This window comes from Mustela nivalis (genome assembly GCF_964662115.1).
Source record: "Mustela nivalis genome assembly, chromosome: 16".
Taxonomy (NCBI): domain Eukaryota; kingdom Metazoa; phylum Chordata; class Mammalia; order Carnivora; family Mustelidae; genus Mustela; species Mustela nivalis.
Genome location: NC_139035.1, coordinates 68,454,839 through 68,480,441, shown reverse-complemented (window position 1 = coordinate 68,480,441; position 25,603 = coordinate 68,454,839). Strand labels below are relative to the sequence as shown.

Genomic DNA, 25,603 nt, shown 5'->3' with positions numbered 1-25,603 from the left:
GGTCAGAGCCTGGCCAGGTACCACTTGTCTTCCAGGTTCTCCGGGATTAAAAGGCCCGTACGAAAGAGGGAGCCAACCCGAGCCCTGCCCGGCACCCACCCGGGGCATAAAATCCTCCTGGAGACCCTCCCTCTGCCAGGCGGTCCTTGGGGCTTGGGGCCAGCTGCTCCGGGGGTGGGGGGGACAGCAGCCTGAGTGCTCAGCAGGCAGCGGCCTCCTTGCCTGACTCCCAGCCAGGGCCCAGGGGCGGGGGCGAGCGCACACAGGAGAGCCCTCGCTGTCCGGAGCCGGCAGCCAGTCGCTTCCAGTCGCGACTGCCACATTCCATGCTGGGTACAAATTCTGAGGCTGGGGCCCTGCCACGAGCCACAACAGTGACAGGAAGATGCAGACACCCTAAGAGACACAAGGGCCTGGCCCCAGGGATCCTCTGGATCCCCAAATGCATCCCCAAGAATAGACACCACAGCAAGTGTTTGATATGATTTTTTTATTAACATATAATATATTTAATAAAAAATAATATCCACTCTGGCTCTCTCCTCCACCACAAGGGGGAGGAGTTGTGAGGAGGGGCTGGCACTGCCCACCCCAAGGCCTCAGGGTCCCCCCTTCACCCCCCCCAGCCTTCCAACAGGCTCTGACCTCCAGACAGACGGTTCAGGTTCAAAGTTACAAGTGCTTCAGGCCCTCCCTGCAGCTCCCCCAGGCCCACCCCTTGTGCAGAATTCAGGGGCCACCTGGACAAACCCCTCACTTTTTCTCATTCCTAGGATCCCTCATTCATGTGAGAAAGAGGATCTGGGGGCAGAGTGGAGTCTCTACTGGCCAGGGGGGAGGGAGGAAAGGGACAGTGATGGGGAACGGTCACAAAGAGGGGCTCCGCCAAGGCCCCTCACTGCAGCCGGTCGCTGCGGAACGAGTCCTCCACAGCAGGATCGGGCAGCAGCGCACAGGGGTCACTCAGCATGTGGAGCCCTTCCAGGCCCAGCGGTTCCATGCGCAGGTCCTCCTCCAGCCCCAGCCCCAGCCCAGCGGCTGGCCCCTCAAAGCCAGGCACTCCGGCCAGGGCCGCCGCAATCTCCTTGGAGAAACCTGGGGAGGACTCCCCTGTGTGGGCAGAAGAGACTGGTGAGGCCCGCAGCCCGTCCACTCCTCTACAACCCCGGGCCTCCTGATGCACTGGGGGATGGACCCCCCCATACTGCGCCCCGCCGCCCCCCATACTGCTCACCTGGGAGGAGGACGTCGGGCCCTGAGGCACGGCGGGAACAGCGGGTCAAGTTCTGGTGGTTGAGGGCACGAGGGTCCTGGAGGCTACTCACTGGCCCCTCGCCCCCTAAAAATCCAGGTCCTTCAGAAAAGCCAGGGGGATCCAGCGCCAGGCTGGCTGACGGGCTCTCCATGGTGAACTGCTCCAGCTACGGACACACGGACAGGGCCCGAGGAGGCACTTCAGAACGGGGGTCCCACTGACCCTGCCTGCCTGGCAAATCCGTCCCGTTTGCCCAGCAAAGCACGCCCCGCCCCCGACTGCAGAGATCAGAGCAGAGACGGGAAGAAGGTGGCAAGCAGAGCCCAAGCGGCAAGCACCAGGCCCGGAGTTGGTGTGGGCGCCGTACCTGCCGGGACAGAGCGTGGGCATGCCCGGGAGAGAAGGCGTCAGAGTGGCTGTCATCAGCAAGCGCGCTGCGCAGAGCGGGCTGGGGGGCAGCGGCAAGAGCAGGGGTCAGACGCAGGAAGACAGAAGCCTCGGGCTGACGGAGCTCTGCGCTCCAGGGGTCGGAGCCTCTCCCCCACCACCCCGGATCTGCCAATTCAGCGTGCACCAGCGATGCGGCGCAGGGGCCCCTCGAGCCCACCCCCCCCAACCTCCCCCCTGCTTTTGGACCCGGGTACTCACACTCCCCAGGCCGAAGTCACTTCCTGGCCGGTGGTAAGACGGCTGCCCTTGCCCACCGGAGCTGGGCGGGTACAGTGACCCGAAGTGCAGCGGCCGGCCCAGGGGCTGGCCCCCGGAGGGCTGCCTGCAGCAGGCCTGGGAGGTCAGCCCGGGCTGCTGCAGAGGCTTTGGGGTGGCCGGCTGGCTGGGCAGAAGCAAACCAGGGGTGCTGTATGGATATGGAGGCAGCCGCTGGTCAGTGGGCAGCTTGCTGGTATCCAAGGGGACACCCTGAAGAGAAGCAAGGGAAGAGGGAGAAGCTTACCCCTCAGGAGAGCCCCTCAGCCAGGGCTTCCCACCCCGTGAAGCCGCAACCATCCTCAACACAAACGTGCCAGTGTTCCACGGGACACCCCGGGGCTGGGTGCCCGCAATCACCGCGTACGTCAGGACCAGAGCAAGCGAGCGCGGCCACCACCGGCCCCCACCCCCCACCCCCCGCCGCAGGTGCGCGCCCCGTGGACTCGAGGGACTCGAGGGCAGACGCAGGGAGAGCAGGAAGGAGAGAGGGAGGTGAGGCTTGATCCGGGCTGCAGGGAGCAGAGCCCCGGCAGGCCTGGCTGAAGACCTGCCTCCATCCCTGGGAAGGGCGGCGGCTGAGAGAAGGGGCAGGGGTTGGCGCGCGCGGCTGGGCGCTGAGGAAGGAGCCCTCACTGGTTCTCCTTCAGCTCCCAACTCCTCCTAACTTGCTAAGCGAGCTCGGAAAGTACTTTCCCTCTGGGCAGTGCCCTCCTCTGTACCACGAAGAGATGGGGCTCCGTGACCCAAGAGCCCCTGACTCTATGAGCTCTGCGGAAGAGCAGCGACGGCCGGGGCAGGACAGGATGGAGGCGTGAGAGACAAAACACACGAGGAAAGCAGCTGGGGGAGAAGCAGGGGAGGAAAAGCTACGACCTGCGGGGCTGCCCCTGGCTGGGCCCAGCCTAAGCACAGCCCGAATGCGGCTCCTGTGACCCTTAGGACGGCACCCGTGTCCCACAGGTGAGGCGGCGAGGCTCTCAGGCCGCACAGCACCTGCCCCAGGATGGGGTGGGGGTGGGCCGTGAACCGGGAAGCGGCTCACCCCCGAAATGAGGGGCACAGAGGAAGGAGGGAGCAGAGAAGCACAGGAGCGAGGGACGTGGGAGGCGGCGTGTGGCGGGGGAGAGAGGAGCAAACAGACAAGGACACGAGGCCGCCACGCGTACCTGAGTGATGGAGGACAAGGTGGGTGACATTGTTGGCGAAAACTGTTTGGGCAGCTGCTGTTGGGGCCTTCTGGCTTCAGCTGGGCCCGCGGGCAAACTCAGGGGGCTGAGGGGCACGCGACGGTGGCGGGGGGAGGTTCCGGGGGTCGAAGGTGGGTAAGGGGGAGCACCCAGCACGGGAGCTGAAGCGGAGGAGGAACTGGAGGAGGACAGGGCCGGGGCACTGAGCGAGGGGTGGCCCAGGGAGGTGGCGGGCAGTGCATGGCGGGCCAGGGAGGAGGCCGGCAGGGAGGGGTGGCTGTGGGAGCCCTGCAGCTGGGGCTGGGGGCCGCTCAGGGAGGCCTGGAGGTTGGGATTGCTCAGGGAGGACTGCAAGGACGGGTGGCTGACAGGGGACTGGAGTCCTGCAGGCACAGACAAGAAGCACGGATGCCAACGTTACCGACGGGGCCGGGCTGCTTTCTGCCCAGAACAGAGAGCAGCGACCAGACTATGAAGTGGCAACACAATGTCCTCCCTGCTCTGTCCCTGACAGTGAGGCCGGCACGGCCCACCCGGGGGCTGCCCGCCATCACCTTTCGAGAGAGAGCCGCGCCTGCCATGTAGAATTCCTGGGGAGGACTGGCGCGGGCGGTCACAGGAGGCTCCCGGACCAGCCCCCCAGCACCCCGCCCCCCCCTCCAGCCAGGACAGCCGCTCACCCGGCGCATCGTAGCCCGCGCCAGGGCCCAGGCCCCCGCTGATGCCGAGGTGGGTCATGGTGTGGGTCAGATTGGAGGTACTGTTGCCCCCGCTCAGGCTGGGGTAGGCCATCTCCTCCGGGTCCAGGGGAGTGGGCAGTGGCGGGGGGAAGTGCAGGCTGGTGAGGTCGGGTAGGGAGCCGCCCGTGTTCATGGCAGGTGGGAGGCCAGGCACGCTGGCAGGCTGGTCGGGGGATGGGAAGATGCTGCAGGGCACAGGAAGAGAGGGGGAGATGGGGCAGAGGTCGGGGAGCGGGCAGAGGCCGGCTTCCCACGCCTCCCGCGTGTCCCTCGGCCCCTCGGGCAGCCTAACAGAGGCACCTACTTAATTCCAGGGACTTCACAGGACCGAGGTCGGGAAGAGGATGAGGACAGCTGAGGAGAGAAGGAATAACGTGGGAAGGAGGCCAGGGCTCCGGAGGACGGAGGAAGCCCCGCCCCACAGAAAGAACGGGGAAAGTGGGCCACACCGACCTTCTTAGCATCCCATGGCTTCAGCAAATGCCTGTCGTCCAGCACGTTCTCCTCAATAGCAGGGACTTGAAAGAGAAAGACTGACGATGAGACGGCTGGGAAGGAGTCGGGCAGAAGCCGCCGACGTGAGCAGACCCAGCACGAAGCCCCCAACACCAGCCCTGAAGGTCGTGGGCATCGGTACCCACGAGTGGCGTGGGACACATACCTCTGGAATCCACTTCACCATCCAGAAAACCTACAAAGGATGCGGGACAGTTGGCTACAGTCTGGACTTCTCTATGGTCTTCCGACTAAAGCTCCTCAGGTCACTCCCTGCCCGGGGCCAGGCCATTTACCTCCACGGCGGCCGGGCAGGATGCTGGGAGGGGCAGGGCCTGGATAAGTGTCCTGAGGGCTGGGGTTCATCACGCTGGTGTGAAGGGCAGAGTCAGAACTCGTCCTGGGGGGGCGGGGTGGGGTGGGGGGGCAGAGATGAGCTGGGTGGGACCTTGTTTCTGGTCCCCAGGCCCTGCTCAGCAGGGGAAACGCTAGCAGGGCTGGGACAGGAAGCCGGGTGGAGGGTGGCCGGACAGGACAGATAAGAGAGGTGGCTCTGAGACGGCCAGGGCCATCACCTGTTCAGCGCAGATGGTAGTCGAAACATCTGGCCCTTCTCCGCAGGGAAACTGCCCCAGGGCACCGCCCTGCGGGGGAAATACAATGTCAGGACGAGCAAGGCTATCCAGGCTAGCAACACTCGGGAGAGCAAGCATGGGGCTGGGGAGGACCAGGCCACAAGCAGAAGACAGACAGGGCTGAGCGCCCAGGGCCACGCCTCCTCCCTGGATCTTCTGCTACCTGGACCCCTGACCCCTCTCCCACAGTCAAGCTAAGAGCCCTGGAAATTCTCAACTTGTCTCTGCCGGGACCCGCTGAGTCAGAATCCCGGAGCCCAGCAGCCACGCTGGTACAAGCACTGAGGATGACTTGGCCCGGGGAGGCTCGGACACCGGGGCCAGGCCAGCACACCTGCACCCAGTCCTGGGGAGAGGCGGCCTGCTCCCTCCCCAGATGCACACACCCCAGCCAGCCACTGTGACCATTGGTCCTGCACTGGCTGGACCCGGAGGCTTGGCTGCCCGTGTCAACACGGCCAGGGCTGGACTCTGACCCACCTACTGCGCCTGCCCCCACCCCTCCCAGCCAGCCGTCATGGAGGAAGGATTGTTCAAAGCCTTGACCAACAAGCCTAGCCCCAAGCCAAGCTCCCTCCAGAGACACAGCTGAGAGTGGACAGGAGATGTGCCTGCCCTAGACACTGACCTCCGCCAGCCAGACTCCGGGGGAGGAGACAAGTAGGCAGGACCATAGGGCGAGCTGTCGACGTGAGCACACCAGTTAAGGAGAAAGGGAGGAGGGGCAGGGGACACAGAGACCAGAGAAGCACAGGACACTGGAGCAGGTGGACCAGCTGCTCAGAGAAGCGAGCACCTCCCTCCTCCTCTTCCGTGAGGGGCAATGCCAGGGCCAAAGAATGTAAGAGAAAAGGGAACCGGGCCCAGCAGAGCTGGAAGAATAAGGCAGAGTAGCGGGATGGGGCATGGGAAGCAGCGCAGTGAACGTCTCCACAACTGAGAGCTCCCAAGAGAAAGGGGAGGCAAAACGTGAAGAGGGGACCAGACCCCCTGCGGCAGGAGACCTATGTCCCCCATCACGGGCGCCGTCGCGGTCCCACGGGCCAAACGGTGGCTTGTCTGGGAGGCCCGGAATGGACGGGGACGGAGCCGCACACAGAGCCCCTCCCTCCCATGAGTTCCCCCGAACCCCGTCTCCTCCCCCGCCTGCCCCCACGCCCCCGGAAGGATATGTGGCGGGGGCAGCGGCGGAGCGGGGACACCATCCTCCGGGGGTCGCGCTGCACTCGTTCCACCAGCCCGTGGTGCCGTGTGCCCCGAGCCGAATCCAGAGGCGAGTGGAGGGGGCTCTGCCGGAAGAGGCAGGTAAGTCCGCAGGGGAGGTCGCCCGAGAGCCCGCGTTCCCCCTCGGCCGGTGTCCGCTTACCTGGAACTCAGCCAGCCCACAGCCAATCTGGTTGACATTAGGCAGAGAACCGCCGTAGTGGGAGCTCCTCGTGTAGGCCAGGCGCAGCTTCTGGGCCTGTAACTGAGGGAGGACAAGCGCGAGTGTCGGGGAAGCTTCTGACCACTGCTCCTGTGCCATCTGTCTCCACGGCATGCCGTCCCACTGGTGCCGGGAGGAGAGGTGCCAGGAACCGCAGAACCGGCCAGGCCGGGGACACGCCACCCGCATCCACGGCGCCGACGGCTGGCATTACCCAGCCAGGCAGGGTCTGATGCTCTGCTCGGGGCATGGCCCAGTTGGCATCTGTCTAAACAGAGTCCCCGAAGGGTTGCCGGCAGCCCCCAAGCTAGTCCCATAGGGTAAGTCCCGGGAAGGAGGCCCATCAGGCACCTCCACTTTCCCTTCCCGGTGCGCCAGGACTAACTGGAACATGAGGGGCCAGCCACAGGGAGAGGCCACCGAACCATGATCACCAACCTCCTTCCTTCCCGCTCCGGACGGCACAGGCTTCTGGGCTCTGCCATTTGCCCCCCTCAGCAAAGCTACAGAGCCTGTACCACCCAAACTAGAACATCTGGGAAATGCCGGCTCTCCTCGCTGGAAAACCAGTCCCAAAACCAAGAGGCAGACTTCTAGCTCATTCAAAAGCCCCTGGATGGCCAGGGGAGCCTTGAGACTGGGGGTGACAGAGGGAGCAGTAACCCTGTTCAGCCCGGCCTGATCCCTACTTTGGGGAGAGGTTATCTGGCCCGGCAGTAAGACGCCACAACCATCAGTCTGGCAGGCTGATCCTACAGACCCTAAGTCCTTCTGCGGGAGGTGAATGCCTACTTCTGAGGACTGCTGCAACCAGCCAAAACACAGACCTAGGGCAGCTGGTGAACTTCTGGGGGTCATGCATTGCTCTGCTGACCCCAACATCAGAACCTTCTGTTCCAAGAGGTCAGCACACCGAGTTCAGCAGACACTATGGAAACCGTTGGGCCACTCCAGATTGCTGTCAGTACGCGGCTAACACCTGCCTCCTGTTACCGTCGGCCCCAACGGCTGTACGGGCCTCAGCAGAGCCCTCTCTGCTAAGCTAAGCTCCAGATCCCTTACCTCCAGCTTTAGACTCTTGGGTTCCCAAGCCCCGGCCTTGTATGCCCACCAGACGTCAATGAGCAGCAGAGAAGTAATTTGCAGTGGCAAGGTGGGCACAAGCGGTGTTTGGACAAACCACGTTGCTCAAAAGACAGAGGCCTCAGCTCTGAGCTTCTCACAGCCTTTCTGCTTGCGCAAACCCTAAAATCCCACCCAGCGGCTGCAGGAGTCAGAGCCCAGACAGAGGACAGGGCCTCAAGCAGAGGCTCTGGCCCACGTGCCTGCCTCCGTCCCCAGCACGACCAGAAGCTCCGTGGCGGAGCCAGAGCCGTCTTTGCTCAGATGGATCACGACCCTCCAGCACTAAGAGGGAGCTGTGGCCAGCGCCTCCGACCTGCTTCCCCACTAACGCTCACTGTTCAGAATCCCATGAACCAGGACACATGGTCTCTAGAGACCCAAAGGGGAAAACACACAAGAAAAACCAACAGTTGGGAAGACAGAAACAAGAGCACAGCCAGAGTCGCAGGCATCGATGCAAACCAGTTGGACAGGCAGAAAGAGCTCCCAGCGGTGCTTCTGTTCCACCCTCTCCCCGGGAGCTCCTCCTGGATGGGCCTGGAGGGACCCGAGGGGGCAGTACCCTCACCTGCCTTTCTCAGAAGAACGTGTCCCTGAACGAGGACGCCCTCACGCCCTCTGATACTGGGGCCTGGGAAGCAAGAAGCGAAGGCCAGAGGGGCTTCGCAGGCAACCGGGCCGGGGTGTCTTCTTTCTGGAACTGCTCAGGAATGAATGTCCCCTACCCACAGGCGACCCTCCGAGGAGGCACTTTATAACCGACCCACAAAACAGCCATCTTCCTAGAAAGCTCAGCAAACCTAACCTACAGCCAACTGGTGACCCGCTCTGGAGCTTCCAAGTCCTGCGTCCCCTCCGCGGCGGCCAGGGCAGAACATCAAGCGCCGTCTGGAGCCACGGACCTCACCTTCGTTCACGTCAGGAAACCACAAGAAGCATTTGAAAAAGGAAGCAACGGGAAGGGACGCAGGAGGGGACTTCCTGCCCCCCCGACCCCGCGCGGCGCGCAAACCGCTCCCGGGGCCTTCCCCGAAGGCACCCGTGCGGCGAGAGGGGCGCAGCGGGGCAGACGGACCGGACCGCAGGAGATGCCCGAGCCGGAGGCACCGGCGGCCCGTGCCCACCCCCGCCGCCGCCCGAGCCCCGGGGATGCTGCAGGGGCGTCCCCCGGCTCCCCCGGCCCCCCCGGCCCCGCCGGCCCCCGCCGGCTCCCCCGGCCCCCGCCGGCTCCCCCGGCTCCCCCGGGCCCCGCCGGCTCCCCCGGCCCCCGCCGGCCCCCGCACGCCCGTCTTCCCGCCCCGCGCGGCCCCCCCACCCGCGCCGCCCGGCCGGCGGCCGCCCCGCTCCGCCTCCCTCGCCGCGACGCCCGCCCCCGCCCCGCCTCCCGCTCCGGGCCGGCGCCCCCGGCCCCCGCTCCCCCGGCGGCCCCTCACCCGGGTGGAGCCGATGTCCATCATCACCTCCTCGAAGGCCGCCGTCTCCTCGGCCTGACGCTGTTTCTGCAGCGCGATCTTCTCGCTAAACTTGCGCGGATTGGAAGCCGCGGCCGTGGCCGAGCCGGGCCCGTTGGCGCCCGCCGTCGCCATCTTCCCCGTGCGTCCCTCCCCGCCACCCTCCCGGACAAGCCACGGCCCCGCCGCGGGCCCCGGCCGGCGCCTCCAACCGCAGCCGCCGCCGCCGCCTCGGCGAGCACCGCGAACCCGGCCCCAGCCTAGCCCGGACCTGCCGCGCGCGGGGGCCGCCGGGAACTGTAGTTTGTTTACGTGACCCCTGCGCGGCCCCAGGCGAGCAGTCCGGACAGGAAGCGGACTCCATTTCCCAGCAGTCCTGCGGCTCCGGGGCCTGGGAGCCTGGCTCCTCCCCCGCGGCTCCTCCCTGCGCGGAGCCCGCCGGGAAGAGTAGTTCCGAGTTGGTCTCGAGCCTCGGAGCGCGGAGGGGAACGGGATGCGGGCGAGGGAAGGATTCGGGAGGAAGGGGAAGGGGTGGAGACGGGGCGGGAAGAAAGAAGCAACGGAAGAGGGAAAATCTGCGTCTTCGGGGAAGGGGCCTACGGCGCCTAGAGAAAACGAGAGCGGGACTCTCGGAGCAGCTGTAAACGTCTGGACTCAGGCCCCTGGGACGGGCCACGTGCCCACCCCCTGCCCAAGACCAGCGAATCAGACACGGTACAAACGTATAGAAACATCTTTTATTTGGGTAACAAGTCTCAAAACAGGTCAGTTAGTAAAATAGATTCTAGAGGACGTGGCTCTATCCACAGCCCTCCCGCCCCAAAAGTGGCTGGGGGTGAGCCCTCCCCTCGGGCTCCTCTGGTATAAAACAGTTTGGCAGCTCAGTGTTTGTCATCTGGGCCCGCGGCAGCCGTCGGGGTTCGGGATTCCTCGGGCGCTAAGCGGAGGGGGCCGGGCCGCAGCGCCGCCAGCCCTCCCCCAGCCTCAGCTCAGCAAATAGGGCTGCCTGGAAAGGGCAAGCAGGCCCCTCACTGAGGGCTGGGCCGGTCCAGGGCCATCACTGTGCTTTTTGACAACGAGGGAAGGGATTTATTTGGCACTTGAAACACAGAGAAGTGAGCGGGACTAGAGAACCCAGCGAAGGTACCAAAACCGGCAGGAAGAAGCCATTTGGCGTTAAGTCCTCTGGGAGATACGGAGAAGGAGCTAGGAGAAGCAGCAGTCCACTCCGCCCCTGGTGACAGAGGGCCGAAACGAGCTAGAACCGCAGGACTGCTGACTCTGGGCTGGGCCTCCTCGACACCTCCCCACCCCGCAGCCGCTGGGTACAGCCCCCCAGGCTTCCCACCACCAGCCGGTCCCTGCACGTAGTGTCTGACCCCGGCTTTCCAGCACTCGGTGTCTTCCCCAGTATGCACCCGCGATCATGTCCTTAGTGATCTGACTATCCCTTGGGGCCAGGCTCTTATCTACCACATCCCTCACCCTGGTCAGGCCGTCCCAAAGACTCCATCCCTGCCTCCCAGAGAACTCTCTGACCCTCCATCCTCCCTTCCCCGCTCCTACTCTTATACGCTGGGGAAGGAAAGGAAGGTCAAGGGCCCCTGGAGCTCCCTAGACCTGGATGAAGAGCAGGCCAGTGAGCAGGGCAAAGCCCGCAAGGAGCAGAATGACCTTGAGGATCCTCTGCTCAGAGGCGGCCAGCTCCTGGGGCAAGATTTCCAGGAAGGTGATGTAGAGAAAGGTGCCAGCTGCCATGCCTTCCAGCACAGACTGGGCCAGCTGGTGGAGCGGCCCGGCCGACTCAGCCAGAGCCGCCCCCAGCCCGATGCCCAGAGGGGTCATGCATGAGAAGAGGATCCCACAGCCAGCCACCACCTGTGCCCGCAGGTGGCTCTGCAACAGCCGCAGGGACAAGCTGACCGCCAGAACACCCTTGTGGAGCAGCAACGCCAGACACAGCTCCACGGCCCGGGCCCGGTCCCGCTGCAGCCCCACCGCCAGTCCCTCGAACACCGAGTGCAGGGCCAGGGAGAAGACCAGTACGCAGGCGCGCAGGGCTGAGGGGGCTGCTGGGGCTCCCCCTGACTGTGGGAGCCCTGGCCCGTCGTGCCAGTGCTGTGGCCCACCGTTTGCCGCTCCCAGCAGAGCCCTTGTCTCCTCTCGAGGTGGTGGCCCTGACTGCTCCCTGTAAGCCAGTGTGATCTGCTCCATCACCAGGACCAGGAAGAAGCCCATTGCCAAGATGAACTCTTGCAGGGGAAACTGGAGCTGTGGGCAGACAGGGCAGATGGGCCGAGAGTGGGGAAGAGCCGTCAAACTCCAAGTCTCGAGGAGTCCCAGTGACGCACACTTAGGGTCCCCCAGAGGCGCAGGGCTCCTCACTTACACAAACACACCCACAATCACACAGATGAGGCCCAGCCCAGAGTCAGCAGTCCTTCTGGTTCTAGCCCATTTTGGCCCTCTGTCACCCGGGGCGGAGCGGACACGACTTCTCCTAGCTCCTCCTCCCTCGTCCCACATGAGTGTCACTTGCAGGACCACACAGACACCAGCTTCTCAGCTTTGGCACTATCCAAATTTGGGGTTGGACAATTCATTTTGGAGGTCTATCCTGTGCTCAGTAGGATCTAACAGCATCCTCATCTGTACCCGTTAGATGCCAAGAGCAAGCACAACGCCTTCCTTCCCTGAGTTGTGACAACGAAAACGTCTCCAGACACAACCAAATGTTTGCTGTGAAGGGGACGCAAAACCAGCCCCCGCTGCCAGTGGCTGACACAGATTACACAGAGTGGGACACGAAGTCACACAGGAAGGATCACACGTTGCCCACCTCACCAAATGCTCACACACAGAGCCACACAGTATCATGGGGCCATCAGACTTACACACAGTCACACAGTGCCACGGGGCACTCAGTCACAAAGGGTACATCCTGGGTCACTTCCCCAGTCTTAGGAAGAGGAAGAGTGCGGGGGATCTTCCCAGTACCTCTGCACAACTGTGTCAGTTTTTCCCCTGAGACTTTCCTACGCTTTGTACTTGATCTTCTTCACGCCCCACCTTGTTGGCTTATGGCACCTTTGGTTCCGGACTCCAGGCCTCCTACCCTTCCCAGGCCTGCAGGGCGCTCTAGCGCCCACCCCTTCAGCAAAATGGCGTGAGAAGGAAGCTGATTCTTAGAGGCTGGGGCTGAGAAACTCCCGGAGGAGGTCACATGCCTGGCCAGAGGCTCCTCTCCACCTCCCGGAGTGCATCGCAGTCACAGAGGGCCTGGGGACTGGGGGCTGGGGGTGAGGGAGCACCACAGGAAGTTATTCCCCATCACTAAAAATCACAATTCATAGGGTCCCATGCTCGGTGCCTTCCGCACGGTCACAAGGTCACGAAGCACCCCAGGAAGGGATCCGAAAAAGCCCCCTCTCCCACAGCGGTGTGACTGAACACCCCCACCCCCACAGAGTCACACGCAGCAGCCAGAGCTCACCGTCACGTGCAAGGCCGCTAGGGCCTCGTCTATGGCCGCCAGGTAGTCAGGCAGGAGGTCCAGGAGACAGGTGGCCAGGAAGACACCCCCCGCGAAGCAGCTGATTAGGCTCAAGGCTTTCTGCCGGGAGGCTGGACAGGGGAGCACAGACGGGAGTGAGCCTGGACCCCCTCGAGCCTCTCCGCCCCAAGCAAGGATCCCTCTGCCCTTCCTGGGCCCGGGGGACCCTCTTCAGCAGCCGGCGCCCTCCCTAGGCCTGGCGCGGGCGGCAGCGGGGACCCGAGAGGCTCACCGGAGGCTTCGGGGTTAGCCCCGGGCCGGCGCAGCGCGCAGACGGGCACCAGACTGCACAGCGCGGTGAGCAGCAGCAGCAGCACCAGGGCCCCGACTTTCACCTCCAGCCCCACGGGCCCTGCGGGTTCCGAGCCCACCGCCTCCGGGCGCCACACCAGCAGCTCCGGCTCTCCCCAAGGCCCCATGGTGGCTGCAGCGGCAGGCACGGCTGTCGGATGGGAGACACAGCGAGCGGGGCGGCGGTCACCTGCGGATGGGGCCGAGCAGAGGGGGCGCTGGTCCGCGGAGGGGGGCTCCCTGCCCCCGCCGCCCTCCGACCTCCCGGCCCCGTGTGGCTCGTGCACGCCGGGCCCCGCAGCCCACGCGCCCGCAGACGGCTCGTCTAGGGACCCCGCGCGGGGGTTCCGGCGTCGGGGCGCCGCGGGTGTCTCCTTACCTTCCCCCTGGAGCGCGGCCCTCCGGGAGAGGAGAGGCGGGGGCCCCCGCAGGAAGGAGCGGACGGAGCCGAGGGGGTCGGGCGGCGCGAGCTGTCGCGGGGAGCGTGGCGGGGAGCGTCGCGGGCCACCTGGGCAGGGCGAGTTTGGGGCTGGATCACTCCCCGCTCCCGCTTCCCCAGCGCCGCGCCGGAAGGCACAGCGGCGGGCAGACGGGCACCGCCAGGGGCCCCAGGTGGCGGGGTCGCGGCCAGGCCGCCCAGCCCGCACGGCCGGGGCGCACACTCACCTCGACAGGGTACCCCCCTCCGCCGCGGCCGCTGGGTTCCGCCGCGACCCGGGACCCCGCCCCGCCGCGTCCCGCCTCCCCGCCGGCGCCGGCCAATGACGGCGCCCGGAGGGCGGGACCCCGACGCGGAGTGACGTGCCCTGGAGGCAATCGGAGGCCGGCGGGCGGGCTGGCGGGGGCGGGGCGGGGCGGGGGTGCGAGGGGGCGGGCCCAGGGGCTGCGGGGCCCGGGGCGCCGCGGGGCGGTGCGACGGGCCCGGCTGGCCGGAAGCGCGAGCGGCCGCGGGCGAGGCGGGAGTCGGGGCCCCGCGCGCGGAGCCGAGTCTTCCGCTCTGGGACGCCGCGCTCGGGTCCCGGTGTCCGGCAGCGCCTTCTCAGCCGTCCCCGCGGAGACGCGCAGACCCGCCCTGCGCGCTCGGCGCCGGGGGAAACGGACTCCTCGCTCGGCTTCCCTCTCCCGCGCTCTCCGCGGACCCGGGAAAGGGAAACAGCAAAGAGCGGCCGCTCCTTGACAGGAATCCCTCCGGACCGCCGGCGCCCGAGGCCTCTGCTGTGCGGCCTCCTGGCTGCCCCGAGAGCGTGCCGGGAACCGGTGGGACACGGCCCGGGGGCGGGGGGCACAGCCGGCCCGGGGAAGAGCCGCTCTCCGCAGGCTCCAGCCTCCAGCCTCCGTCCTTCCCGCGCATCTAGCCGGGCTCTCGGCCCCCGAGTTTTCCGTTCCTGGATGGCACCGAGGACTCGCCACTCAGGCCCCTGCTGTTTCCTTAGCGCGGATCCTTTTGGCCCACATTCGCTGTGCTGTCGGAATCTTCTAACCTCACTGGAGGGTAGGATTTTAAGAAGGACATGAAAAAGGGGGTTCAGCCTAATCTTTGCAAAGGTGCAAAGACCATCGTCTCAAGAAGAGGGAGGAGTAATGTCTCCGAAGGTCTGGAAAAGGAGGCCAGCAACTTCCTCAGGAGGGAATGTGAGGCGGCGCCTGGGTGGCTCAGTGGGTTAAAGCCTCTGCCTTCAGCTCGGGTCATGATCCCAGGGTCCTGGGATCAAGAGCCCCATATTGGGCTCCCTGTTCAGCAGGGAGCTCCAGCTGGGGCTCCTGTTTCTCCCTCTCTCTTTGCCCCTCCTCCAGGTTTATGCACACTCTCTCAAATAACAAATTTAAAAAGTTTGGGGCGCCTGGGTGCCTCAGTCGTTAAGCCTCTGCCTTCGGCTCAGGTCATGATCTCAGGGTCCTGGGATGGAGCCCCGCATCGGGCTCTCTGCTCCACGGGGAGCCTGCTTCCTCCTCTGTCTCTCTGCCTGCCTCTCTGCCTACTTGTGATCTCTGTCAAATAAATAAATAAAATCTTTTTTAAAAAGATTATTTCTTAAAAGACTTATTTATTTATTTTAGAGAGAGACAGAGACAGCATGAATGGGAGGGGCAGAAGGAAAGGGAGAGAGAGAATCTCAGGGAAACTCCACATTCAACACAGAACGTGACACGGGATTGAGCCCAAGACCTGGAGATGATGGCCTGGGCCAAAACTGAGAGCTGAATACTTAACTGACTGTCACCCACGTGCTCCTTAATATTATTGATAATTAGTAACATTAACAAGAAATCATGGACTGGGAGACAGGACACCTGCAGATGTGTCCCAGCTCTACCTTAAATTTTTTGGTAAGATTTTATTTTATTTGAGAGCAGAGAGAGGGGCAGAGTGAGAGAAAATCCTGAAGCAATCTCTCCACTGAGGGCAGAGCCCAATGCAGGACTTGATCCCAGGTCCCTGAGATCATGACTTGAGATGAAATCAAGAGTCAGATGATTAACCTACTGAACCACCCAGGCACCTCAGGTTTTTTTTAATAATTTTTTTAGGGATGCCTGGGTGGCTCAGTGGGTTAGGGCCTCTGCCTTCGGCTCAGGTCATGATCTCAGGGTCTCTTCTCTGCAGGGAGCCTGCTTCCTCCTCTCTCTCTGCCTGCCTCTCTGCCTACTTGTGATCTCTGTCAAATAAAGAAAATCTTTCAAGAAAATAATTTTTTAATTTTTATTTATTTATTTTTAAAGATTTTATTTATTTGTCAGAGAGCACAAGCAGGCAGAGTGGCAGGCAGAGGCAGAGAGAGAAGCAGGCTCCCTGCAGGACAAGAAGCCCGATGTGGGACTCGATCCCAGGACCCTGGGATCATGACCTGAGCCGAAGGCAGCGCCTTAACCGACTGAGCCACACAGGAATCCCCCCCAAAATAATTTTTTTAATAAAGATTTTTCTTTATTTATTCGACAGAAATCACAAGTAGTCGGAGAGGCAGGCAGAGAGAGAGAGAGGAGGAAGCAGGTTCCCCACAGAGCAGAGAGCCCGATGCCGGCTGGATCCCAGGACCCTGAGATCATGACCTGAGCTGAAGGCAGAGGCTTAACCCACTGAGCCACCCAGGCACCCCCTAACTTCGTTTTTTTAATATGAATTTTTAAAATGTGTGTATTTACAAATTTTTTTTCCTTAAAGTAAGGTCTACCCCAAACATGGGGCTTCAGCTCACAACCCTGAGATCAAAAGTTACATGTTCCACTGACTGAGCCGGCCACGCATCCCTCTACCTTAATTTGATGTGTGATCTTAAGCAAGTCATTTTCTCTCCCAGGAATTTGATGAAGCAGAGAGAGAGATGAGAGAGGAGGGTCAGAGGAAGAAGCAGACCAGGGAGCCTGATGCGGGACTCGATCCCAGAGCTCCAGGATCATGACCTGAGGCGAAGGCATGGCTTAACCAACTGAGCCGCCCAGGCGCCCCAATTCCTTCCAGTTTTGATTAACAGAAGCTGATTACATTTTCCTCATAATCATCCCTGCACATGCAACCTGCAAGAAGCTCTTTGAAACCTTTCTTGCTCTAGGACAGGTCTAAGCCAGGACAGCTCTGCTTTCCTTCGAGCTCTGCGTCAATCTAGGACGCCTGCCTAGTCCGCGCACTGCTTGAGCAGGAAGATGCAGGAAACTAGCCTGGCACAGAGCAAAGAGCTCAGGCGCCCAAACCTTGGCTCCGCTTCCAGCGGAACCTTGACGAAGTTACTTCTCGCTCAAGCTACCCCTTGCCATGAGAAATTACAGGAGTCGTGTCAAATGCCTGAACATCCAGTGGTTACTCAGTGGACACCCAATCCTGCTCCTGTCCACGCTCGGCCCCGGCACGCCTCAGGAGGGGACCGCCGGCCCGAGTTCCGGATCCACACCCCGAACCTTCCTGCGGCTCCGTGACCGCATTTGAAATGAACCCGTCGCCCATCAGCTCCAGGCCAAGGCGAGACGTGTCGGCTGGTCCGCGCGCGCGCACAGGCGGGCGGAGCTGCGGGCCGAGGCGGAGCGAGGAGCAGGGAGCCCGAGGCGGGGCTCGATCCAGCCCCCGGGGCTCCGGACCTGAGCCGAAGGCAGCGGCTTCACCGAGCCGCGCCCGCGTCCCGACACTCTGCCCGCGGCGCGGAGGCTCGCCCTGCTCCGGCCCCCGCAGCGACGACAGGGAAGGACGTTTAGGAAAACGTCGCGGGACCTACAGAAACGCCGGGCGCGGACTCGTCGGAAAGGACACCCGAGCAGCCCCCCGCCCGCCCTCAGTGTCTTCCTTTTCAGCCTTTCGGCTTCCAGCCCCCCGTGGGTCCCCCAGGCCAGTGGGCGAGTCCCGCGAGCGCGGGCAGGGCAGCCCCCGCGCCGAAGCGGGCGGGCGCGACTCTCCGCGCTCAGAGCTCCGGCTGGGCCCACCGGTTAGTCACCCTCGCCCGGCGCCTAGCCAGGGCCTGGCGGTCACGCGGAAAGCGGCTGCCCAGGCGGCTGCGCCCCTCCCCCCGCGGCCTCGGCAGGCCCCGGCGCCCCCGCACCTGCCGCGCGGCGCGGTGGGACTCGGAGTCCTCCCGAGGCCGCCACCGCGGCACCCCGCCCCCCTGGCAGCCTCCGACCAGTCAGCGCGCAGCCTGCCTCGAGGCGGCGCTCCCATTGGCTCCACGTCCTGCCCCTCGTGCTCTTGCGTCCAATCAGACCCCAGAGCGGACAGAGCGCCTCGAGGCCGCAGAGGGGCTGCCTCGGCCAGTGCCCCGCGGTCGGCCGCCGCTTCCCGCCCTTGTTTTCCAGCCTGCGGTGCGCTCGTCTGACCGAGTGACGGCGGGAGAACAGGCACTTCGTGTCCTCCGGCCCCAGCCATCGCCGACCTTCCCTGAAGAGCCCCAGGCTCTCGGGATGAGTTGCTGTCGCTAGGAGAAGCTGGGGCAGGGCGGGCTGCCCGTGCCTTCCTGCAGTCCGGTCCGCGGACGCCTGGGCTCCCAGCCCCCGCCGTGGCTCCCGGCCAGGGACCGCCAGCTTCGCGCGGCCGGAGTCAGGCCGGGGGCGGGGCTTGGCTGGGCCGGTCCAGGATGCGAGATCCTGGAGGGAGGAGGAGCGGCGGTGCTCGGGCCGCCCGCGGGCTGGGCCGGCTCGGCGGGGCTGGGCTCTTCGGGACCCGCGAGGCGGCGGTGGCCCGTTCGTCGGCAGCGCAGAGAAGGCCGGAAGCGAGGTCCCCGGGGGGGGAGGGGCAGGTGAGGCCAGGGGGTGACGGGAGAAGACCCCCGGGGCCAGGTGAGGAAGGGGGCACCCAGCAGCTGCGTGGGGAGGGTGCGCTCACCCTCCTGCAGCTCTCCCCGCAGGATGGACTTCCGAACCCCCGACCTGCTGGACGTGTGGCTGGAGCCCCCAGAAGAGGTCTCAGCAGGAGCCTTCCTGGAGCTGGGACTCCCCTACCCTGCCCCAGAGGTCCCAGGGCCTAAGCTCCGAGAGCAGGGGCCCGGAGGCTGGGAGCCCAGCGGGGGACGGGGCTGTGTGAGTGTGAGGCCCGCAGGTGGGGGTGGGCCGAGCCACAGCTGCGAGGGGAGTCCTCTGGGGATCAAGCCCCTAAGATGTCCCAGGACACTGGGGACTGCAATTGAAGCGGGGCGGACCTGGGTCTGACTGGCGCGCCGCTCTCCAGACCTCTCCCCTGCACACCTGCGTGCTCTCTCCCACTGTAGGGCCTTCAGGAGAGTGAGCCCGAAGACTTCCTGCAGCTGTTCATTGATCCCAATGAAGTGTACTGCTCAGAGGCATCTCGTGGCAGTGACAGTGCCATCTCCGAGGACCCTGGCCTCGCAGACAGTTCCCCTGCTCTCTGTGAGGTCGTCTATGAGGCAGGGGGCCTGGAGAGGCCGCAAGGGGAAGCTGGGCCGGCTGTAGGGCTCATCTCTCTCCAGCTAGGTCAGTGTTCTTTGTGGGAAGGGGAGCGTGGCCTTTCACGTCCGGTGCTACTCCCGGGGTTAAGGGGTTTCCCCAACCTGTGCCTCTCCCCACTGCCATTAGGGTCTACCCTTCCTCTCCTTTCTCCTAGCCACCCGTGTCTCCCTCAGGTCCACGGAGCCCACCACGGACGGTGCCTGCTACCTGCACAGTCGGCGAGCTGCCCCTGGCTGCTCACGCTCACACACCACCCAGCGTGGGCGCTGCAAACCCAGTGCCCCCCGCGACCCTGGTGAGTCTTAGCCAGCCAGAGCCGCACTCCTGGATGCAAAGAGATGCACCACACAGATGGGGTGAGGGACTGAGGAAGGGGAACACTCATGCTGAGCCCTGCCCCGGTTTTTGTGGGCCCTGAAGATCAGAGACATGAGCAGCTCTGAGAGCACGAAAGGACAAGAGAGACACAAGCCTTTGGAAGTTAGGTGGTGACGACTCGATTAAGGAGAAGGTGGGGTGAGGGAATCTGGGGAGAGAGGGCCTGGGAGAAAGCCCAGACCTTATGTGCAGTTTACTCAGCCACAGGTCAAGACACGGAGTGGGATGGGCTGGCTGCCTGGGGATTCAGCCTGCTAGGAGGCACCGGGTGAATTTTCCACCAAAACAACTGTGCAGCTGCACCCACCACCCTGGGGGGTAACACACGGGTGCCTTCGGAAGACTGGCTGCTCTGCTTTCTGCAGTAGTGGGAGAAGGGGGTCTTGCTCAGGTCACTGTGGACCAATAGTCACTGTTAAAGAAGTTCTAGTCTTCCTGCCAGTCTGTGGCTGGAGCTGGCCCCAGGGTCCAAGCCAAGCAGCTCAGTATTGAGGGACCTTAAGAAGTCTGATGCTTCTAGGCTTGCTTTCCCATCAAAACACTGGGGAGTTGGTGGCTTCAGGGGAGCAAGGGATCGTCAGGAAGAGGCAAGATGACCAGAAATGTTTTGGCTAAATGCCAAAGGCCATCAGGAGCCAACAGCAGAGACAAATGCCTCTGAAGTCCAAGTGAAGCATAGAAATTTCAAAAAGGAGCATCAGAAAGGCAGGTTCCTCGGTTGACAGGCCCGGGTTCACCAGATGTCATCTACCTGCCCCACACACTGTGTTATGAGAAGCTAAGCCTGGTGACCCCTGGGAGTTCTCTGTGAGGAGACCGAGCTTTAGTCCTGAAAGTGGGGCTCAGACCCTGAGGGCAAATGGGTCACTGCCCCAGGGAGCTCCCTGATGTTGACCCTGCTGAGACAACACACTGCCCAAAGTTAATGGGCAAAGGGAATTGCTGTGAGATGAAGCAAACCCTGCCTTAGTGAGTTCCTGTCTTCAAATACCCTTCGGAATCGGGGAGGCATGCACCAGAACAAGCCCCCCCCCACCCAGTTTGCTCAGAGTGCCAAGGTCCTAAGTCTGGGGGCAAAGGATGTAACATGAGCCCTCCTCTCGCTTCACAGCCCCAGGAGGCCCCTTTGGCTTGGTCCAGGGACTGTCTGGATGAAGTTCCCTCCCTCCCTCAGTTCATGGTTACTCATTCCTTAGCACAGGCGGGAGACTCTCCAGGTGTGCAGGGGGCACGGCCCTGGGTGATGGGAAAGGGAAGACCCTCTCCCTGTCATGGATTCTCTGTTCTCCACCAGCTGCCCTGTCAAACGTTGCTCCTGACAGAGGAGGAGAAGCGTCTGCTGGGACAGGAAGGGGTTTCCCTGCCCTCTTCCCTGCCCCTCACTAAGGTACCATGCTTCCCCAAAGAGTATCCCCAACCCAACCCAGTGGCCTCTGAAGAGCCAGGATTATAAGAGCAAGTGGGGAGTTGAGGCAGGTTAAAGGCCCAGCACTGACACACCCGGGGCCCCTAGGCGGAGGAGAGGGCCCTCAAGAAGGTCAGGAGGAAGATCCGTAACAAGCAGTCGGCGCAGGACAGTCGGCGACGGAAGAAAGAGTACGTGGATGGGCTGGAGAGCAGGTACGTCTGGACCCAGTGTCTTGCCCCCTGTGGGCCACACTGGGGGACTCCTTCCTTACCAAGGCAGGCCAGGTCTGGGACCTTGTGACTGCAGACTGTCCTACCTCTCCGTGCTCTCCAGGGCAGCTGCCTGTTCTGCACAGAACCAGCAGCTACAGAAGAAAGTCCGGGAGCTGGAGAGGCACAACATGTACGTGACAGCGGACAGTGCGCCCCAGGGGGAGGGCGTGTGGCACACAGGGCCCATCCCCGGGCCTGGCTCCCAGGAGAGCGGACTCTCCATTCCTCCTCCTCCTCTCTCTGGTGCGCCAGCGCTCTGGAAGCTCAGCTCCACCAGCTGCAGATGCTCGCTGCCCAGACCTCCAACAAAGCTGCCCAGACTGGCACTTGTGTTCTGGTACTACCTACTTACCATCTCCCCCCACCTCGGCCCTCACAGCCCACTCCCAACCATACGTACCTTCCCATCCCCGAGGACTCCAACTGCCCTCTGTTCATGCTGCCCTTGGGCCCCTCCTTTAGTGTCCCCACAACCCAAGTGTCCTTTTGCTTTCTCCAGATCCTTCTTTTTTCTCTGGCCCTCATCATCCTGCCCAGTGTCAGCCCCTTGCAGGGTCTCCGGGAAGCTGGCACCGATGACCACCAGCCGCAGGGAGGTGAGGCGGGGCAGGGTGGGGCTCCGCTTTCTCGGGTCGTCGGGAGGTGGGAGGTCGGCCCTGTCCCGTCTAGGACCCCCCACCCAAGGGAACACTCTGTTACTGCCCACAGTGATTTCCAGAAATATCCTGACTCACAAGGACATGACAGAAAGCTTGGGGACCACAGCAGTAGAGCCTGGACTGGAGGGGCCACCTAGGGCCAAGGGGGTCAATGGCTCAACAAGGAACCTGCTGGAGAAGAGGGGAGGCAAGCCCGGCCCCAGTGGGCATGTCAGAGCTGTCCTGCGCGCGGATGAGATGTGAGCTGGAACACTTCCCAGGCCACTTCCACCGCAGTAAGGAATCCGGGAGCCCCGATGGCGCCTTCCCCTGGGATTCCATTCGGAGTTCTTTGGCTTCAGGGTCTGAATCATTTCAGGACACCCTAAGTATCTGTACCCTGAGGCCCAGGCTATGTGATGAGGCATTTCAGATACTTTTGTTATACATCTACAATTTTATTTTTTCTTTGGATAAGGGTTGGGGGGAAACAGAGGTTTTGGCTGAGAAATAAACTTTTTTGCTGAAATTTTGTCCTGAAAATTTTAAATAAGTACCAGAAGAAGGGGAAGCCAGGTAGTTGGTACACTGGGGCCTATTGCTATCCCATTTCTGCCACCAGGACTTCCTGTCCCAAACCAAATTATAATAGAGAAGAAAACTATTCTGTATTTTGCTCGTTAATGATCCAGACAAGAGACAGAGAAGGAGGTGCCACCACAAGTTCCCAAGAACTAAAGGCCCAAGTCCGTTCATTCTACTGTCTGTGTCTGAGGTACAATCCCTAAGGCCCCTATCAAAAAGTGGAAGGTAGCTATATGGACTCGATTTGCTTCCGGACCTTTTCCAGAGCCTTTCTGTCCAGCTGTCGCTGACGAATGATGACAAGGCAAGCAAAGACCAAGGCCACACCCACGATGGCCCCTTCAAATTTCCAGAATAAATGTTGTTCCATCAGAGCTGAGCGGCAGCTAAGAGCAGGAAGAAACAGTTATTCCCGGGGAAGGCTGAACCACCTCTCCCTCCAAACTCCCTTCTAGTGAGGCCTAATCAAGATACAACTGAGAGAAAAGAAGAACCCAGAGTCATCCTTCTAACGTGTTTACCCTATACAAATCCCAGTCAAATCTATCGTTCAACTTATTTTCTAGGGAGGTAAGCAGAGCTGGTCTTAACCAATTCTACTGATGAGAAACTGAGACCAATGACCAAGTGCTGAGGATGACAGCTGGAACGTGGATTCACTTTGGTGCCCCACCCCCCCATATGCCACATGACCTCCAGACAGAAAGATGTGGGGCTATTAGTCTGTTTAACACCACAAGAACAAAAGACATGATCTAGAAGGTTCCAAGATGAGAAACACCACTTGCCTTTTGAATTCATTCCTCTTAGATGAGCTGCATGTGATTTTCTCCACATACCCTGTGGAACCACACTCAGGGGTGGTTTTCTGTCAGAAGAAAAGGACCAAAGCACATGTCAGGAAAGGGCAGCAGAAACAGGAAGACCTGCCATTCAGAAGCGCCAGGTGTCCACCTGCTATGCCGCAGAGCTGGTGGGCAACAGAGGACCAACAAAGAAATTGTTTGTTTTTAAGGATTGTCTTTATTTGGCAGAGACAGAAGCAGTGAGAACAGAAGCAGGCCCCCGCTGAGCAGGGAGCCTGATGTGGGGCTCAAACCCAGGACCCAGGGATCATGACTGAGCTGAGGGCAGACACTTATGGACTGAGCCAGCCAGGTGCCCCAAGAGAGTTCTGATGGGGATGGTGGAGGTACTGGTTGCGTGATCATTACATATTAGAACACTACAGAGGGACACATTCCAGAGCCTACAGGGTTAAAAATGATCATGACTGGGGTGCCTAGCTGGCTCAGTCAGCATTTGAGTCTTGATCTCAGAGTTAGGAGGTGCAGCCTCACATTGCTGTAGCGCTTACTTAAAGATTAGATATTTAGGGGCGCCTGGGGGGCTCAGATGGTTAAGCCTCTGCCTTCAGCTCAGGGCATGATCCCAGGGTCGTGGGATCGAGCCCCGCATCCGGCCTCTCCCCATGCCCCACCCCCAGGCTTATACACCAGCTGTCTTGCAAATAAAGTCTATTAGGGAAAAAAAAACAAAACAAAACACACCCACAAGAAAAACCGAAAACCAGTTTGTAATAATTATAGGTCAAAAAAAAAAAAAAAAAAAAATCTTCAGGGACGCCTGGGTGGCTCAGTTGGTTGGACGACTGCCTTCAGCTCAGGTCATGATCCCGGAGTCCCGGGATCGAGTCCCGCATCGGGCTCCCAGCTCCGTGGGGAGTCTGCTTCTCCCTCTGACCTTCTCCTCGCTCATGCTCTCTCTCACTGTCTCTCTCTCAAATAAATAAATAAAATCTTAAAAAAAAAAAAAATCTTCAAAGAATCAGGGTAAGGGCACATGAACCTGGCAAGTGGCAGAGAGCAGAAAGTCCAGCAAGAGCGCAGAGCCCCACAAGAAGGGGCACGACCCAGGGGAAAGTCAAGGAGGCTCAACGGACGGAGCCACCCAGGTGCCCCTAAAAATAAATCTTCCTTAAACGAACATGATTATTAGCCAAATATTACCATTAACTTAGGAAAGGGCGCATTTTCAGGGGGACCCACACCGAGACCGCAAGGAAAAGCAGCGGAAGCGGCGCGGGGGCACATACTCACGGCCTGGAAGCGGGAGCAGGGCGCGCACTCTTCGGCCACCGCGAAGTCCTCGGCCAGCCAGCACGGCAGGTTCGAGGCGCCCACTGCAACGGCAGAGAAAGGCCGCCCGGGCCTCGATGGGAAAACGGGTCCCGCGAAGGCGCGGCCCACCCGACCTCCCAGCACCGCCGGCCGCCCGCGTCCCCACCTGCGCTCCGGCCCGGTGGGAGCACGAGGGGGCCCGGGCCGCCACCCACCTGACAGCTGCTCCGCGGGCGCGGGGGCCTCGGCCTGGCTGCACCGGAGCGGGGTGGGGGTGGGGAGGCACAGATCAGAAGCCGGGCAACAGGCAAGTGCCCCCTCCGCGGCGCCGGACCCCGCGCTCCGCGTCCGCCCGGGCCCCACGAGGGGCGGGGACGACGCGGGGCTCCGGCCCCCCCGCCCCCCGCCCCCCGCCGCCCCTCACCAGAGCTTTAGGGTGAACGCGCAGAGCAGCCAGCACAGGCGGCAGCGCTGGGGGAGGCGCCGCCTCCCTCCGCCCGCAGGCATGGAGCGCTCGGGGTCGCGCCCGTCGGGGCGGAGGCACTTGCGAGACCGGCCTCGGGCCTCGGCCGGGGCGCTTCCGCCGCGGGCTCCGGGGGTCCGGTCAGGGCGGCGAGAAGCCGTCACCGCCTCTCAGGGCAGGGGCATCACTGGGGCGGCCCCACGGCCACGGCAGGAACAGCCATCACGCCTTCCGTGGACTGGGCTTGAGCTCGCTTCCTGGGGCCCGCACGGCCCTCGGGAGAGGCCGCGGGGGACGGCCTAGCGCCCCGTCACGTCCGGGGCCGTCCCGGCCGCCGCCATCTTGCTCCGCGGAGGAGGCCGGGCCCGCGGCGGGGGGAGGGGCGGGCCGGGAGGAAAGGCCGCAGCCGCGGGGGATGCCGGGACCTGGGAGGGTTCCCGCGGCTGCGTCGTTCCGCGCAGGCGCGCGAGTCTCGGCCCTCCGCAGGCGGAGGGCTGGGCGGGGGCCGCTCGGCCGGTGCTCGCCGCGGCCGGGTCCTGCTGCGTGGCCGCCCGCTGGCCCGCGGTGGGCGAGGTGAGCAGCGACACGGAGCCGTCCGCCGCCACCTCCGAAAGCGCGGGGATGGCCCGCCGAGCCGCCACCCGGCCCCGTTCCTTCCCGGATGGTCCCGGGAGCGAGGCGCCCCCGCACTTCCCCACGCCGGGGCGCGGTGTCTCCGCTCTCCCGGCCGAGCCGCCGGCGCCGCTGCTCCCGGACTGCGCCCGGGCCCGGTACCCTGGCGAGCTCCGCGCTCCGGCTGCCCGGTGGGAGCGCCGTTCGCGCCGGGACGGGAGCGCGGGACCGGGAGTCCCGGGGGGAACCGAGGCGGGCCTGCAGGGCGCCGGCCGCCTCTCGGTAGCCTCGGAAACGGGGACGTTCGTGCGCCGTGTCCAGGGTTAGGGCGACGTGCAACCAAGTATTTTCTTTATCCTCTGATTGCGCTGGGTCCCA

General features: G+C 62.9%; 4 protein-coding genes across 26 annotated transcripts; 1 reads left to right on the top strand and 3 right to left on the bottom strand.

The window, feature by feature from the left end:
* Positions 1-475: 475 nt before the first annotated feature.
* On the bottom strand, positions 476-9,274 carry CRTC2 (CREB regulated transcription coactivator 2). 13 transcript variants are annotated; one of them, XM_082703560.1, is made up of 16 exons: positions 9,005-9,131; positions 8,381-8,478; positions 6,387-6,488; positions 6,196-6,309; positions 5,649-5,713; positions 4,961-5,029; positions 4,682-4,785; positions 4,552-4,581; positions 4,344-4,438; positions 4,195-4,244; positions 3,831-4,075; positions 3,130-3,533; positions 1,904-2,173; positions 1,623-1,703; positions 1,235-1,421; positions 476-1,110 (listed from the first exon to the last, which is right to left on the bottom strand). In XM_082703560.1, exons 2-16 carry the CDS (start codon positions 8,447-8,449, stop codon positions 896-898), a joined length of 2,100 nt encoding a protein of 699 aa, XP_082559686.1. In that variant the 5' UTR covers positions 8,450-8,478; positions 9,005-9,131; the 3' UTR covers positions 476-895. The 13 variants fall into 13 exon arrangements, with proteins under 13 accessions (XP_082559686.1, XP_082559684.1, XP_082559685.1 ...); XM_082703558.1 differs by lacking the exon at positions 8,381-8,478 and having other exon boundaries at positions 9,005-9,257; XM_082703559.1 differs by lacking the exon at positions 8,381-8,478 and having other exon boundaries at positions 4,344-4,408; positions 5,649-5,710; positions 6,193-6,309; positions 9,005-9,256.
* Positions 9,275-9,741: 467 nt separating this feature from the next.
* Positions 9,742-13,635, bottom strand: SLC39A1 (solute carrier family 39 member 1). Its single transcript, XM_082703657.1, has 5 exons — positions 13,533-13,635; positions 13,246-13,374; positions 12,808-13,056; positions 12,516-12,646; positions 9,742-11,293 (listed from the first exon to the last, which is right to left on the bottom strand). The coding sequence occupies exons 3-5, from the start codon at positions 12,992-12,994 to the stop codon at positions 10,637-10,639; spliced, it is 975 nt and encodes a 324-aa protein (XP_082559783.1). The 5' UTR covers positions 12,995-13,056; positions 13,246-13,374; positions 13,533-13,635; the 3' UTR covers positions 9,742-10,636.
* A 154-nt stretch (positions 13,636-13,789) lies between these two features.
* Positions 13,790-23,030, top strand: CREB3L4 (cAMP responsive element binding protein 3 like 4). Of its 11 annotated transcripts, none has more exons than XM_082703630.1 (12): positions 13,790-14,358; positions 16,182-18,082; positions 18,179-18,362; positions 18,551-18,773; positions 18,923-19,044; positions 20,422-20,514; positions 20,641-20,747; positions 20,869-20,937; positions 21,060-21,144; positions 21,307-21,403; positions 21,516-21,741; positions 22,597-23,030. In XM_082703630.1, exons 3-11 carry the CDS (start codon positions 18,192-18,194, stop codon positions 21,707-21,709), a joined length of 1,161 nt encoding a protein of 386 aa, XP_082559756.1. In that variant the 5' UTR covers positions 13,790-14,358; positions 16,182-18,082; positions 18,179-18,191; the 3' UTR covers positions 21,710-21,741; positions 22,597-23,030. The 11 variants fall into 11 exon arrangements, with proteins under 11 accessions (XP_082559756.1, XP_082559759.1, XP_082559764.1 ...); XM_082703633.1 differs by lacking the exon at positions 22,597-23,030 and adding an exon at positions 19,170-19,229 and having other exon boundaries at positions 16,182-17,810; positions 18,191-18,362; positions 21,516-21,974; XM_082703638.1 differs by lacking the exon at positions 22,597-23,030 and having other exon boundaries at positions 16,182-17,278; positions 21,516-21,974.
* On the bottom strand, positions 21,883-24,998 carry JTB (jumping translocation breakpoint). Its single transcript, XM_082703690.1, has 5 exons — positions 24,575-24,998; positions 24,366-24,403; positions 24,130-24,212; positions 22,819-22,898; positions 21,883-22,416 (listed from the first exon to the last, which is right to left on the bottom strand). Exons 1-5 carry the CDS (start codon positions 24,655-24,657, stop codon positions 22,260-22,262), a joined length of 441 nt encoding a protein of 146 aa, XP_082559816.1. The 5' UTR covers positions 24,658-24,998; the 3' UTR covers positions 21,883-22,259.
* Between the last annotated feature and the right edge of the window lie 605 nt (positions 24,999-25,603).